Genomic DNA, 14375 nt, shown 5'->3' with positions numbered 1-14375 from the left:
AGCTCCACACAGGGAGGATGGAGCAGGAATTGAACCCAGTACAGTATCTCTCTGTGAGGTCGACGCATATATATATATATATATATATATATATATATATATATGTATATATGTGTGTGTGTGTGTGTGTATGTATAGAAGTTTATTATATATATTTTTTTTTCACGAGACAGCAATAGAAAGAAAAATAATGTTACACGTGCTAAAAAGAATTTAACGCTCCAACAGCGCTAGTACGTAATTTAGTACTTAGGAGAGCGACACCCTACATTACATTACGAAATATGAATATTTCACAGTGCCCATACACATACTGCTTCAAAGCCAGTACAGTATTCATGAGATCACGGGTGTGGTTTTGGTTCTGACAAATCACTACATTACCCATAAGCCATGTAGAGGAAGAAGCTATTTGGAATCAGGAAGTGCGTGTTGTTCGGCGAATGAGTTGTCGTTGAATAAAACCCGTTTGTTTTGTACGAAGCTCCGGAGCATTGCAAAGGCTTGTTGAATATTTTTTCTTGCTTTAAACTCTACTACATGCACATAATGGAAGCTTTCAATTGCCAGTCCAGTACATAGTGTGTCAATTTACTCGTCGTCCCCACGGTCGACGAATCAACATTAGATGTAGACAAGCTTCGCATTCTTGCACTCTGTTGGAGACTCTGACTTTTGTTTGCTAGTTTCTGTTTTGTCGGATTTTTAGAAATACATTTTTATTCGTGCATTGTTCAAAACAGCCCTCGCTGAGACATGAAAAAGAGGTTTAATATCAATTTGGACGATTCTGCCTTTACCAAAGAGAGAACACCAGTAAGCGATTCTCTCAGCATGTTTTTGTGTGTTTCTGTTTACAATCGTTTGAGTCAGACATGTTTGTTTGTTTTTTTTTAGCCAAAGCAGCATTTTCAATCATCAACAACTGTGGGACAAAGCAAAACCAATGCACGTTCTTCACCAGTAAAGGAGGGCCAGCCTTTGTCCTATGCTCAATATATCATCAAAGCTAAAGCCCAAGGGGCTGTGCCGCTTCAACGAGATGGGTCCAATGAAATGCCCACATCTGAAATTGGTGGAGCCCCCAATAATGCCCGTCTCAGGCAAAGCGAACCTGAAGCAGTGCCTCCCGGGGAAGGAATGAGTGGAGGTGATGAGATGATGAAGAGCGAGGAGACTCAGGGGTCCGGTTGTGGTCAAAGAGAAGTAAACTGTCCAAGCCTCGGTGCAAAACCCGCAGGGTCCAGGAGCAGCATTATTGTCAGTCCCAGACAGGTATGCATCAGGAGGAATATTAGATACATCGTCACAACCTTATATGAGAAATATTTGCCTTTTCCTCCTGCGTGTTTTAAGTTCCCCGGTGTCTCTTGACATGCATTAATCAAAAGAAGCCAAAAATGAAGAAATATCACAGTCTTGTCTTGTTGAAATCAGCCTGTTTGAGAGAGCGTTCTCATGACAACCGGGGTGAACAGAGTGCCCAGACATGTGTGTGTGTGTGTGTGGGGGGGGGGTAAAAATGAAAAGGAGTGCCCATGAAGACAAGACAACAATTTTAACTCATGCAGACAGCAGTTCATACACTCCAGTGTTTGTGGTACAAGGACATATGTCCAAACACAAATTACACGTCTATATTTTAACTCATGCAGACAGCAGTTCATACACTCCACAGTGTTTGTGGAACAAGGACATATGTCCAAACACAAATTTCACGTCTACGCCACTTACACTGTGCAATCGAATACGTGCTGTTTATCAGACGGCAACGGCATTCTGTACGCTCACTTACCTTTTGGCTTTGACTTCATAGCAGAGGTGTCACACCTAGGGGATGTAGGTGTTTCCACATGATTGTGTTTCCGACAATGTAGTCTGGCAGTCAGACGCTCGAAAGTGGCTATGAATCTTCAGATAGCCTAGCTTCCAAGGTGGAGAAACTGTGCAGGTGGTTGTTTTGTGGATTCGCTGTAAACTGTATACCTAATAAAGAGTACATTTTCCAAAGTCTTTGAATGATTTTTTTTTTCAATTTGAAATTAGCATTTGAATTTTTACCTCAACATACTGAAGTTTATGTTTTTATGCTTACAGAGGGGGAATCCTATTTTGAAGTTTGTGACGAGGGTCCCATGGGAGTTTGGAGAAGTTGTCCCAGACTATGTTCTGGGCCAGACAACTTGTGCTCTCTTTCTCAGGTGGATGTTTACACTTACCTCATATATTCTTTTAAATACCTGCAATTTTTTTTTGACTTTCTTTCCCTTTCTTTTTTTTTCTTTTTTTTTAACATCAACTGGCTCAAAGTCTGAGGTATCACAGTCTGAATCCAAACTATATTCATGATCGACTTAAGCAGCTTGGTCAGAGCTTCACCCTTCGCGTCTTACTAGTTCAAGTGGATGTGGTGAGTATAAAGGGCCATAATAATAATTAGTCTGTCAAATTTGGTCAGTTATACCGAATGGATAGCTGATTAATATTGAAGCAATTCTGTCAAAATGGAATGAGTAGCCCAAAATACATGCAGTGGATCTATCAGGAGAAAAGTGTTTAAGTGATAATCTTGGTCTTTTTCTTGATATCAGAAAAACCCGGCCTTTTTTAAAATTGTTTTGAGACTTCTTACATCCCCTGTATATTTGTAGCATTTTGTGTATTGTTGGGGGTTTTCCCCTTTCACAGAAAGACCCCCACCATGCATTGAAGGAGCTGGCTCGCATCTGCATTCTGGCTGACTGCACTCTTATTCTGGCATGGAGGCAAGTCCTGCGACTTATTACCTAGAAGCCAAATCATTTCAAACAAAACTACCTCTACTCCCTGACAGTGACACCAGTTCAACCGTCAACGGTCGACACACTTGAACTGGGTTGAAAAATGAACAAATCACTGAATTATGCACATTTCGGCATGGCTCAGTGGTAGAGTGATCGTCTCCCAACCTGAAAATACAAATTAAAGTAGCCTAAATACTTCTTGTCTTATTATTTACAATGTATTATAATTTATTTGTTTGATGACTTGGCAGCCCAGAGGAGGCAGGACGTTACCTGGAAACATACAAATCATACGAGAAGAAACCAGCAGACCTCCTGAAAGAGCAAGTGGAAACAAATTATTTAGCAAAGGTAATTTTGTAATTCAATTTTTTGAAGGTGTGAAACGCATTTTCATCATATTATTACTTAATTACCTCTTTCAGCTTTGTGTCATACAGTCACATCCATTTTTTTTTTTTTAAGAATCTCACACAAAATATACTGTTTGTTCTGAAGGTGACTGACTGCTTGACCACCGTGAAGTCCATCAACAAGACAGATGCTATGACATTACTGTCAACCTTTTCTGTGAGATCCCTTTCTCGCTGCTATTTAAATGTTGACTTTTGTCCATAAGTAATTTTTTGGTTTCTATTGTTCTATTACAGTCTTTGGAAGGAATCACCAGTGCATCAAAAGAAGACCTGGTTCTCTGTCCAGGCCTCGGTCCACAAAAAGTGAGGGCAAATGTGCACATTATTATATTGTTACAAAGAAAACGGAAGTGCAATATGTATGTAATGACTGTGTTGGAATTTTGTGTTTGCAGGCACGACGACTTTATGATGTGCTTCATAAACCTTTCCTAAAGTCCAAGACAAAGTGACAATTGAGGAAATTGAATCTGCAGTATGTGGAATGAAAAGATAGCTGACTTTTGGAAAGTACATGGACATTTTAACTGTTGTTATAATGTGTGCTACAGTGCTGTTTATGAATAAACATTTTCATGTGTTAATGCTATTGAATCATTATAAAAGGACACGTGAGTAAAATATTGTAAAATGTATCTGAAACTATGATTTTTAACGATAGAGGAATCATACTAGCACCTCATTTAGTTTTGTGCGATCACCTGCACTATGAATTTAAATCCTGTACAAAAGCATCGAAGTTTACAAAGAAAATGAATTTTAAAAAAAGAATGAAATATAGATAAAATGTTGCACACAGGATAATCTAACAATATTGTAGTATCTGTTTCTTGTATTGGTGTGACGTCATAGAAAGGGGAGGAGCCAGGTTGGGGGAAGATTGGCTCCGGTAGTCAGTCTGAGTGTAGAGCGCATGGGCGTGAGTTGTGGCTAACAGCAACTCCTTTGAATGCGTGTGTTTACTGCCTTACTTGTTTATTAAATACCGACGAATTATATCAGCGACTGCGTGCATCCTTCTCTCCGCTATTGAAGGGCATTACATTGGTGTCAGAAGTTTTGGATTCACCGTCGCACGCCCGTTTTTTTGCCGAAGGATGTTCGGCGATTCCGATACTCGGCGGAAGGTGAAGGAAGAGGCCGTTCCGTGAGGGCGCTGCCCCAAGCTAGACAGCCATTGGGACGGGCCATGTAGGGTACTTGAGCGGGTGGGGGAGGTAGTTTATCGGGTGGCAGTCCCCCCCAGGGGCAGAAAGGTTGCCCTACATCGGGACAGGTTGGCCCCCTACCGGGGCAGCGGTGTTCCTGTATTTGAGGCGGGGTCCGCTTCATCCGCCAGTTCAGAACATGTGGTGGACCCCTGTTCCCCAGATCCCACCAATGTTGTCCCGAGTCAGCCGGCTGAAGGTGGTATCGACTCAGAGCCAGGCCGACCACAGAGACGGAGACGAAGACCACGACGACTGGAGAATTTTTCTTGTTGAACCCTCGGGGCGAGGGTTTCATAAAGGGGAGGGCAGTGTAGTATCTGTTTCTTGTATTGGTGTGACGTCATAGAAAGGGGAGGAGCCAGGTTGGGGGAAGATTGGCTCCGGTAGTCAGTCTGAGTGTAGAGCGCATGGGCGTGAGTTGTGGCTAACAGCAACTCCTTTGAATGCGTGTGTTTACTGCCTTACTTGTTTATTAAATACCGACGAATTATATCAGCGACTGCGTGCATCCTTCTCTCCGCTATTGAAGGGCATTACAATATGTTGACGTTGAGGTGGTAATTCATGATTACTGTATTTAGTATAGCAGGTAGGTATAAAGGAGTGATTTTGTCCATAAAGGTTTCATACAAGCAGGCAGAGATGCAACATTTGACTCCGGCTCCGGGATTTGCATGTTCTCACCATGCCTGTATGGGTTTTCCCCGAGTTCTCCCTTTTCCTCCCACATTCCAAAAACAGGCATAGCAAGTAATGGAACACTAAATTGTCCGTAGGTGGTGGGTGTGGATGGTTGTTCGTCAATGTGTGCTGCCCTGCGATTGGCTGGCAATCAGTTTGCGGTGTACCCAGTTTACTGCCCGACGATAGCTGAGATAGGCTCCAGCACGCTCGCCACCTCGGTGCCTCGGATGGATTTTGGGTTTTGTTCACATCAATTGTTGGGTGCTGCCAACGAGCACTCACACATTGAAGATCCCTAGTTGTTACGATGAAATACGTGCCATTTATATTCAAAAATGTGAAATCTAAATGCATCTGTTTGGCGTAAAATACTTGTTGGGGTTAATTAGTGATTTCGCTATTTCCGATTACCTTTAACGCAAAATAACTATTTCCAATTGCCTTTAACGCAGCACGCGTGACGTAGGCTGCAGGAAGTGCTTGCCGAAGTCGCGCTTTTCAGTGATTTTTTTTCCAGTTACACTATCGTTTCAGCTCTTTTGCCCTACGTTACTACATGTAGCTACCAAAATGTATTTAAACATGAATAAAAATGTATTTTGAGAGCAACATTAAGCAGCTCGATTTGCCTTTGTAGAGATGGAGGATCCGCTCATGGATCTGGTGCCACCTGAGGAGTATGTTGTTCTCTGGAGCTTTACTGGGCGTTGCAGTGAAGAGGTTAAATGTTTGTCTGTCTGTCCGTCCCAACGGCCGTAAAATTTCCTGATGAATGTATCATGTTACAACCTACGCGTACGAAAGAGCAAAATGGAGTTCCGCCGATAGGCTAAAACGCTAGGTGCAAATGAAGTTAAAACTTTCCTTCACAATATCGTCGGCCACATAGCATAATTGCCTAAGTGATATTCTAATATTTTTGGAACACGAGAACAATATTTTAGAAGACACATTACTGTTTTGCATTGGGTCTTTTTTCTTCCTCTTTCTTGTTCACCCTTCAGTTTTTGTTACCATATCAATAAAAAAAAAATGCCACTGTGTGTTCTTTTTTTTTTAAATTTCTTTTTGTTTTCCCAAAACACTGAAATACGACTTAGGCAATTATGAAATGTGGCTGAAAAGGTCTGTAAATAACTGCGTACTATATAGCAATAAGAACAATTGTAATTGAGTGTGCCTTCTTGTGTCATATGACAATCTTCGGAACCTCTAAATGCCGAATGTTGTAAACCGAGGAGGACATAAATATTTAAAAAGGGACAGTATGGTAATCGGGTGTATGGATTAAATAACTGTACGTAGCCCGCAGGCCATAGTTTGCCCACCTTGCTCTAAACTACCCATTATGGTGAGTGTGGATTTTTTTTTCCTATACTGTACATGCGCTGCAATTGTCTGGCAACTAGTCCAGTGTGTAGTCTGCCTCTCACTGGGATAGGCTTCAGCTGACCCAACCCAAAAAAAGATCGAACACTGTAGAAAATGGATGACGGGTACTGTCTGAATTAGATTCTCATCCAACTTGTCTAAACCTGTCTGTGTCTCTTGTGTTCAGCAGCTTAGTATCAGCAAAGGAGACCAACTGATGGTCCATGCCAAGATTACCCCAGAGTGGTGGTGGGCTGAGCTGCGAGGGGTCTTTGGTTATGTCCCTGCCAACTACCTCAGCCAGGGAGCCTCAGAAGAGGAGGAGGAGGAGGACGCATGGCAGGATGAGGAGTACTATTCCACCTACGGAACACTGGTCGGTTTTTTTGAATCCCTGTAGTGTTATCAGATCAATTTCTGTGCAATTTTTTTTTTGTTGAGGAACAGTAAACAATTTGGAATATTTCTACACCATACCAGAATCTTCACTTGGAGATGTTGTCAGACAAGAGCCGCACAGAGACGTACAGGCGAGTCATCGTCGACAACAGTGCTTCTCTGCACAGGAAGGTTGTCATGGACCTCGGCTGCGGGACCGGCATTATGAGTCTGTTCTGCGCTCAGCTGGCACAACCGGCAGCGGTGAGGAGGACCCGGCACCCTTTTAAGAAAGCACATGGACACTTGACAAGAAGAAGTAGGGACCAGACATAGTTACCAGACCAGGTTACCACAAAAAAACGCAGCAATTAGGTGAATTTTTGAGTAGCGACCAATGACTAGGCAACAGATTATTGTGTTGCAATGTCGGTTTGTGCTCTAGCAGGTGTATGCCGTGGAGGCCAGCTCGATGGTGGAGCACACCAGGGAGCTGGTGAAGCAGAACGCATGCGAGGAGGTGGTCACAGTCCTGCAGGGACGGGCCGAAGAGATCCAACTACCCGAGCAGGTGGACGTTCTTGTGTCCGAGTGGATGGGCAACTGCTTGCTGGTAAGAATCACCCTGCCCAAATTACTTTTTAAAGCAGGATGCACAAAATACCGTCAACTGGTCTGAATCTCAGCATTTCCATAAACTTACTCGAATGAAGCTGGAATTTGTAATATGGATATTACCAGTATATATCACTGGATATGTCAGTGAAAAAAATTATTTTTGAGAAATAATACTTTTGAGAAAATCTTTGAACACAATACACGGTAGTGACTAGTTTGTATGCCAAAAAAAGTGTCATGAGATGCCCAGTGTTCAATCACACTGGCCTCCAACTTTCTGCCACCTTTACCCCAACATGAGTAGGGGGAAACACGCTCCCTGATCAGCAAAAAGAGCACACTTATAAACCTCAATAAGGCAAGCCATTGAGTACATTACCATCTTGATGGGGTTTTTTTTTTCAAACAACTTCATACAATTTAATTGCAAATATCAACTTGTTTACTCTCAATGTGAGGAAAAGGCTGTACTTATCACATTTCAAAGGACTGTTCAGTTGCCATTCACGGTTGTCGTGTTACAAAAACAACACATGGTCGTCTTGTATTGACTTTTTTCCATTACTGCATATGCATGTACGTATACTGTACATGTATTTATGCACACGTGTTTCATTACATTCATGATGGCCTTTTTTTTTTTTGTCCCTATAACTTTATCCACTGTTGTTCAGTGTTCTTGGATTTCTTGAAAGGTACTTGAAATAAAACATAATTTGGAAGACTACAAACCTGAGAGTCCTTTTGGAGTAAAGGTGAACCATCTTCAACAAACAAGAATCCAGATGTTGCGGAGTATCATGACCTGGACAACTGAGAATTTAGACATATATTTACATCACATTTCTGGTGTGCTTTGTTGGTTGGCTCAACTACATTTTTTTTTTAACTCGTTATGTAGGGGGCGTGGGGGCTCTTTCCAAATTAGATGTTCAAAGCTTGTATGTGTCACTACTGTGTGTGGCGTGGGGATTTGTAACTTTACCTTATCCCCTTCCTTTCTGGTGGGTGTAGTTTGAGTTCATGGTGGAGTCTGTCCTGCTGGCCAGGGACCGCTGGCTGAGGGAAGGTGGCATGATGTGGCCCTCGTCCGCAGCCCTCACCTTGGTGCCATGTCAAGCCCACCAATACTACAGCGAGAAAATGGCTTTCTGGGAAAAGCCCTACGGCCTGGACTTCACCCCGCTTCAGTAAGGCACATCAGTTATGACCTGTAAACTAAAAGATTTGGTTTTACAGTACATCCATTTTCCATAGCCCTCGTCCTCAGAGTTGCGGTTGAGCTGGAACAGATCTCATCTGACTGTCCGCGAGAGGAATTTTACACCATGGACTGTTCGTGGTTCAGTCACAGGGCATATATTGACAAACAACTATTTATGTTTTGTGACACTGGTCGTGAAAGCTGTCTGACACACCTAGTACATTGTCTTAATTTTGAGAGGAAACCCTGCAAAAGTATGAACCATGACAGTTGCTTCTCATTCTAATATTGATTTGTATTGTAGGGTGTACAAATGGCATCATGCTTCTTCCCGCAGGCCTCTTGCACTGCAGGAGTTTTTCGCCAAGCCCAAGTTCAGTCATTTGATGGAGCCAGGCGACCGCCTCGCCTCTCCTGCCGATGTCATCTGTTTGGACATGCATACGCTGCAGGTGGCAGACCTGGAGGTATAACATCAAACAATCTATCTTTCATTCCTACAGTAGTCTCAAGTGAAATTGGTTTTGTAAAGCACAGGACCGCACTCTTTCATTTTTAAGGAAATGCAGGGCAAGTTTCAGTTTCGTCTGGACAAGTCTGGTGTGTTCCACGGCTTCACCGCCTGGTTCAGTGTTTGCTTCAACAGCCTGGAGGAGGGCGGCGCGCCAGTGGAGCTGAACACTGGACCTGACTCAGAGTATAATTCATCCATCCATTTACTGTAGTATTTTAAAGTAGAACCCTCAAAGAAGAACAAAACTGCAATCCATAATATGGTGGAAGTAAAACAAAACTTCTTTGCAGCTCACTACGCTTTTCAAACGGGGGTAGCCCTGCAGACCACAAACTGTGTAGCTGGGATTGGCTCCAGCACATGTGCAACCTTAAAAGTGATGAGCACTATAGATAATCGATGGATAATTACTGTATTTTACTTATTGTAAATAATAAAAGTAAACAATGTTATGTATACGGTACAATTAAATAATATCAATTCCCAATAAGATTTTAAAATGCTTTCCGCAAATTTAAATTTCAAAGAAAACAATTTTACATACACATTTAAGATGTTTTTTTTTTTTTGGTTGTTTTGTCTTTTTTTTTTAAAAATGCGTTTGGCTGCGCAGTAAAAGCAATACTTAAGTAATATTAAATATCAATTACACTGCACAATTTGATCAAGCAGCCATGTTAAACATTCAGTTCAGTTCAGTACTGACATCTTCTTATCTTACCTGTGGACAGACACAATACTCATAAATTGCAACAATACGTAACAAACACTAATCGGTGACATTATTGCTCTAGGCCAGTGGTTCTTAATCTGGGTTCGGTGAATCGGTCTCAGGGGTTCGATGTAGCCTCTGCCATGGCGGTTAAGACAAACGCGACTCAACTTGTCAATTAGTTACGACCCGCTTGGCCATCACTGGCTGCAGATGATCACATTAGATTGCTTGTCCAGTCAGTGCTGCGGGAAAATTTAGTTCGCTCAGTAGTCAACGTGTGACTGTCGTGATATTACGTTGTGTGATTTTATTTTTAGAATGTTTTAATACACGCTTTGTGGAGCAAAAAAAAAACAAAACAGTGATCGGACGAATATGTACCACATGGATTCACATGCATCATGGAACATGATGGGACTCAGTATCCTATCTGCATGATTTGTCATGCCCAGTTGAGCAACTCCAGTCTCGCACCGGCAAAACTGAAGGAACACTTCTTGAATTTTTATTTTTCAATGAAGGGTTCGATGAATGTGCATCTGAACCGGTTGGGTTCGGTACTTCTAATAAGGTTAAGAACCACTGATCTAGGCACACCGTCTTTTCAGGTCAGGTATTTCGAGTGAGAGGCAAGTGTGCTCTTGACTTTACCACCATGCTGCCTTGTCAGTCACGAGGCTGTCTCTTATCTACAGACAACAATTCACGCTGTCTTCAATGAACTCAAGTCTTCTGTCTTGGTCCCAGGCCGACACACTGGAAGCAGACTTTGTTCATGCTGGATGAGCCCGTCAGTGTGCATGCCGCCGACCGCATTAGTGGAAGCATTATTCTGCGAAGGAACCCTGTGTGGAGGCGTCACTTGACTGTCACCCTCCACTGGGACATCAGTGGCCACACACAGGAGGCGGCCACCTGCCAGGCAAATTAGTCTTCTGCGGTGTATGGTCATTATAATATGACAGTGGAACTACACTAATACGATGATGTGCTTCCCCTTTTCTGATCTCTAGGCTGGTATGAAGAGCTTCCCGATGTGGCGCTGACAGCTTCTCACCATCTGGCACAAATGCTTGCCTGCTGAGTTTCTGGGTCTTTGGGATCAGCCTCCAGTTGGTACAGGCCACTAAGTGGAAGAGGGTTCCCAGAACTTATACGTGACATTTTCAGTGACGACCTAGTCACAGGCACGGATTACGAAACCTTAGAAGTAAATTTTAGACATGCATTTTTTTTATTTTGAAGAGTCTTACAAACTCTTATGACTACAATAGTGGAACATCCACTGAAGAGTCTTACAAATTCTTACAAATACAATAGTGGAACCTCCAAAGCTGATCACAGTCCATTTAGTCAACCTCAGATTTTCTTGTTTTCCCCATCGGAAAAAATACAAATCTAAATAATTTCAAAGTAGAATGTCTGTACAATTCAGTGAGATTCCAATTCAATTTGATGCAACTCAGTTCAAGAGGGAATTGATGCAATGAGTTTCTTGTTTTTTTACTCTTATGAATGAACTGGTTTACCGATTTAACACGTTTTTTGTTACACTTCTATTTACCGCACAGTACTTTGGAAATGTATATCATAAATTTTAAGAAATGTCCTCAGGAAGCCAGCACAAGATGATATGAGACACTGGTACAAAAATGTGAATCATTTTGACAAAAAGCTCAGTGTTGAAAATGAGTCCTACCCATTGTCAATAGGTCATATCCAACGTTCTAAATGTCAAGTTGAGAAGAAAGCTCAAAGTTATAATAGAAGTGGAAGGAATGGTGCAAAAATTTCAGACCACAACTGCCATGTAATACTACTGGGTACTCCATCACAAAATCATTCTGAATGAAATTGTCATCAGTAATTTGAGCTTCTGCTTAGTCATGGATGTTTTTAACTAACTCACTTGCATCTTTTCGGTTGCATGGCTAGTGATTCGCATGTCTGACTCACTCGTCTGAGGTCGAGGGTTTAAATCTTTGCTCAGGCCTTCCTGAGTGGAGTTTTTACATTCTTCCCATGCTTGTGGGGATTTTCTCCAGGTATTCCTCCTAATATTCCCAAAACATGTATGTTAGGTCCATTGAAGAAGTTGTCGGTCAGGGTTGGGAATGGTTGTTTGTCAACATTTGCATCTCAATGAATGGAAATCTCATAGAATATCATTTCTGTAGTTGATTTAAAAACGGGAAACTCATACAGTACTATGGTATACAAAGTCTTTGTGAACTGAATTAGTGAAATAAATTAAGCTTTCCATGATAATCCAATTTGTAGAGATGCACCAGCCCTTAAATTGGTTGTACCTAGCTTCTCCCCCAACAGTAAAATGGGATAAGCTCTAGCACACCTGGGACTCCAGTGAAAAGATTACATCACAATTTGACCCCGGAGCCCATCGTAACTTCAGTGGACACTGGCTGTGCGACCTCCGGGGGTTGCGACGACTTTGACAGCGGGATGAACAATGGAGGTTTCACCACACTGTCGTCGCTTTTTCCCCCTTTCTGCCTCAAGTGTTTATCGCAGTGGTTGATAAATGTATCCAGTTTGGCAAAGGTCTTGTTGCACACTTTGCAGTGATAAAGCCGCAGCCCCTTTTCGAGGCGGACGTGCAATCTGATGTAGGATGACCTGATGAAGGTACGGCAGCAGACACCGCACTTTAGGGTGCTAGCGCGGGAGTCAGGCTGGGGTGCAGGTGCGGGGGGCGCTTTCCCCTGCGGAGTTGACTCTTCGGCCTTGTGAGAGAGGAGCAGGGGCAGAGAGCTGAAAGTCTCCCCACACTCATCACACTTGTAGGACCGCTCGCCAGTGTGAATGCGGGCGTGCGAGAGCAGGCCTGCCTTCTGTGTAAAGGCCTTGTCGCAGTAGGAACACTTATAGGGTTTCTCGCCAGTATGGATTCGACGGTGAGTCTTGAGATGTGCGGCTCGCCCAAATGCCTTGCCGCATTCGGGGCATTTGAAGGGTCTGTCGCCACTGTGGATGGCCTCATGGGCCACCAGGTGAGAGTTCTGGTGGAAGTACTTGCCACAGGTGGTGCACTGGAACCTCCTCTCCTTGTTGTGGGAGGCCAGGTGTAGGGTCAAGTGGGCTGAAGACATGAAGGTTTTGCTGCACAATGAGCAGCTGTGCGGGTCCATCTGGACACTCCCTTGGGCCTGTCCTTGGCTGAGGGGGTTGCTGTTTTCCCGACAAGATGGACATCGAGACGCACCGTCGGGTTTGTCCGTTTGCTTGGTTTGGTCTGACTGCGGGAGCCCAAAGCTGTGTCCGCACTCGGAGCACTGCTGCTGACCTTCAGGGCTGCTTTTCTCCTGCATGGTGTTGCCTAGAAAGAGCACAGACACTTTTTTTTTTTCATAACACCCAAAAATGTGACCACACACATATGGCCCACGAAGGCAAATTAAGTGTGCCTACTTCATTTATGTTCGTGTTTCTTCATCTTAAGGCAAGTTAAATTCAACACTTTTAAAAACTTTCTAATTCCATTTGAAATGAAATTTAAAACCCACTTCCCAATGTCCAATCTACTCTAAAAAGTCACGCGCACAAACTTCTGTCATGATGGTGTGATGTTACCGCACAGTCATTCGGTATTTTATTTAAAGAATTTGATTTTATTTGGAATTTTAAGACTATTTACAATCCGAAACTACTCCTACCCCTATCATTGGCTGGTGACCAGTCTAGGGTGTACGCCACACACGGACATATACAGTATATGCCAGATAAAAGCCCGTGATACCACCTCGTACATTATAAATAAGATGGGTTAAAGGTTCTATCTCACCCGACTCTGAGAACAAAGCATTCTAGCGGGGCAAACACCGTCAACTACAACATGAATAAATGACGTGATCGCCAATTAAAACGTAAACATGGAGCATTGTTATTTTAATAAAGGTTTTTGGATCTCATTTAGTCGCGTGGGTGTACCAAATAAAGTGGTCAGTGACTGAAGTTGGATACATTCATCATTCATGCAGCGTGAACCTCGTTTAGAAAACAACAGGACGCCTTAGCTTGTACCAATCAACGTGGGGCGCACAGTAACAACAAAACAAACAATCATACCACCCTGTGCTAAACACAATAAGATCAACTTCAATAAGCGTTTCAACGAGCATGTTTGGTATATTTCTTTACATACCAAATATCAAAAAGCGACCGGGAAGTCTCTGCGGCACCGTCGGGAGATAATCATGTAGCACGCAGTGGGAGACAGCACCACCTACAGGCTGGAGGTAATACGGACATCATAAACCACTTGCATATTTCCTCTGCGCATGCGTGAGAATCAAGGTGCGGGTGGGGTTGGAGAGATTACCAAACAAGCGGGTTTTATATGATTTTTGATTAACATTTACGCCTACTCTATTGATGTATTTTAAGATTGGTCATGATGGCACTTGGAGAGTTTTAGGTGATACTTAGTGAAAAAAGTTTGATAACCAATGCGCCCACAATAT

General features: G+C 42.8%; 3 protein-coding genes across 5 annotated transcripts; 2 read left to right on the top strand and 1 right to left on the bottom strand.

The window, feature by feature from the left end:
* The first annotated feature begins 401 nt into the window (after nucleotides 1–401).
* On the top strand, nucleotides 402–3783 carry ercc1 (excision repair cross-complementation group 1). Of its 2 annotated transcripts, none has more exons than XM_019882558.1 (9): nucleotides 402–816; nucleotides 907–1275; nucleotides 2098–2201; nucleotides 2311–2410; nucleotides 2689–2765; nucleotides 3035–3134; nucleotides 3282–3353; nucleotides 3434–3502; nucleotides 3595–3783. In XM_019882558.1, the coding sequence occupies exons 1-9, from the start codon at nucleotides 757–759 to the stop codon at nucleotides 3649–3651; spliced, it is 1008 nt and encodes a 335-aa protein (XP_019738117.1). In that variant the 5' UTR covers nucleotides 402–756; the 3' UTR covers nucleotides 3652–3783. The 2 variants fall into 2 exon arrangements, with proteins under 2 accessions (XP_019738117.1, XP_019738115.1); XM_019882556.1 differs by having other exon boundaries at nucleotides 898–1275.
* A 1466-nt stretch (nucleotides 3784–5249) lies between these two features.
* Nucleotides 5250–11277, top strand: prmt2 (protein arginine methyltransferase 2). Of its 2 annotated transcripts, none has more exons than XM_019882522.1 (9): nucleotides 5250–5814; nucleotides 6656–6841; nucleotides 6946–7107; nucleotides 7292–7456; nucleotides 8476–8651; nucleotides 9003–9132; nucleotides 9226–9362; nucleotides 10642–10816; nucleotides 10908–11277. In XM_019882522.1, exons 1-9 carry the CDS (start codon nucleotides 5734–5736, stop codon nucleotides 10938–10940), a joined length of 1245 nt encoding a protein of 414 aa, XP_019738081.1. In that variant the 5' UTR covers nucleotides 5250–5733; the 3' UTR covers nucleotides 10941–11277. The 2 variants fall into 2 exon arrangements, with proteins under 2 accessions (XP_019738081.1, XP_019738080.1); XM_019882521.1 differs by having other exon boundaries at nucleotides 6653–6841.
* Nucleotides 11123–14139, bottom strand: LOC109523388 (zinc finger protein 525). Its single transcript, XM_019882523.1, has 2 exons — nucleotides 14057–14139; nucleotides 11123–13231 (listed from the first exon to the last, which is right to left on the bottom strand). The coding sequence occupies exon 2, from the start codon at nucleotides 13221–13223 to the stop codon at nucleotides 12273–12275; it is 951 nt and encodes a 316-aa protein (XP_019738082.1). The 5' UTR covers nucleotides 13224–13231; nucleotides 14057–14139; the 3' UTR covers nucleotides 11123–12272.
* Nucleotides 14140–14375: the final 236 nt, after the last annotated feature.

This window comes from Hippocampus comes, unplaced genomic scaffold, assembly GCF_001891065.2.
Source record: "Hippocampus comes isolate QL1 unplaced genomic scaffold, H_comes_QL1_v1.1 scaffold111, whole genome shotgun sequence".
Lineage (NCBI taxonomy): Eukaryota > Metazoa > Chordata > Actinopteri > Syngnathiformes > Syngnathidae > Hippocampus > Hippocampus comes.
Note: the sequence above shows the minus strand (reverse complement) of the source record. Positions and strands in the feature narration are given on the sequence as shown.

Bases quoted from the DNA above. Each gene is read 5' to 3' on its own strand.
- prmt2 (XM_019882521.1), top strand. From the start codon at position 5,734: ATGGAGGATCCGCTCATGGATCTGGTGCCACCTGAGGAGTATGTTGTT. The intron at 6,842-6,945 runs GTCGGTTTTTTT...ACACCATACCAG, and splicing joins ATTCCACCTACGGAACACTG to AATCTTCACTTGGAGATGTT. The intron at 9,133-9,225 runs GTATAACATCAA...TTCATTTTTAAG, and splicing joins TGCAGGTGGCAGACCTGGAG to GAAATGCAGGGCAAGTTTCA.
- ercc1 (XM_019882556.1), top strand. From the start codon at position 757: ATGAAAAAGAGGTTTAATATCAATTTGGACGATTCTGCCTTTACCAAA. The intron at 3,135-3,281 runs GTAATTTTGTAA...TTTGTTCTGAAG, and splicing joins AAACAAATTATTTAGCAAAG to GTGACTGACTGCTTGACCAC. The intron at 3,503-3,594 runs GTGAGGGCAAAT...TTGTGTTTGCAG, and splicing joins CAGGCCTCGGTCCACAAAAA to GCACGACGACTTTATGATGT.
- LOC109523388 (XM_019882523.1), bottom strand. From the start codon at position 13,223: ATGCAGGAGAAAAGCAGCCCTGAAGGTCAGCAGCAGTGCTCCGAGTGC.